Genomic DNA, 517 nt, shown 5'->3' with positions numbered 1-517 from the left:
TATGTATATATATATATATATATGTATATATATACATATACATACACATATACATACACTTATCCATACGTTTAAAGGAGCCTCTCGTCTTTGATGAGGATAAGGCTCTCCCTGAGAACTGTTGTTTCCCTTCTGCCAGTTGTCCGATTGTTGGCTTGGTCTTTTTCGCTGGCATTATCTTGCCTGCAATCACATTCTGTATCAGCTCTACCCATTCATCCTTCTCTGTGGTCCGATTGGTCGGTAGCGGATTTGAGTACATTATAAACGCCATTTAATTGGTTAGCTATCGCGCTGGTATGTCTGTACCTTGTTCTCCTCAACAATACTATGTATAATCTCACTAGTCTACCCATTGGTCTTTCTCTGTGTTGGCATTGGTCAAGATTAGCAATTAAATTTAGGAAGCTCGTGCATGCCATTGGTTACTAGTTAAACATATCTGAAGTTACAGTATGGGGAGGAACCGGATACTGCGTCAGCTCAATATATATATATATATATATATATATGAATG

General features: G+C 37.9%; 1 protein-coding gene across 1 annotated transcript; it reads right to left on the bottom strand.

Annotated features, from left to right (window-relative positions):
* Nucleotides 1-69: 69 nt before the first annotated feature.
* SARC_18289 (hypothetical protein) lies at nt 70-262 on the bottom strand (the record flags this gene model as incomplete). The annotated part of the gene is made up of 1 exon (XM_014287632.1): nt 70-262. A coding segment is annotated over one exon (193 nt), but the record flags the coding sequence as incomplete, so codon positions are not given.
* Between the last annotated feature and the right edge of the window lie 255 nt (nt 263-517).

The sequence above is a fragment of the Sphaeroforma arctica genome (assembly GCF_001186125.1).
Source record: "Sphaeroforma arctica JP610 unplaced genomic scaffold supercont1.15346, whole genome shotgun sequence".
NCBI lineage: Eukaryota > Ichthyosporea > Ichthyophonida > Sphaeroforma > Sphaeroforma arctica.
This window is presented reverse-complemented; position numbering and strand designations above follow the sequence as displayed.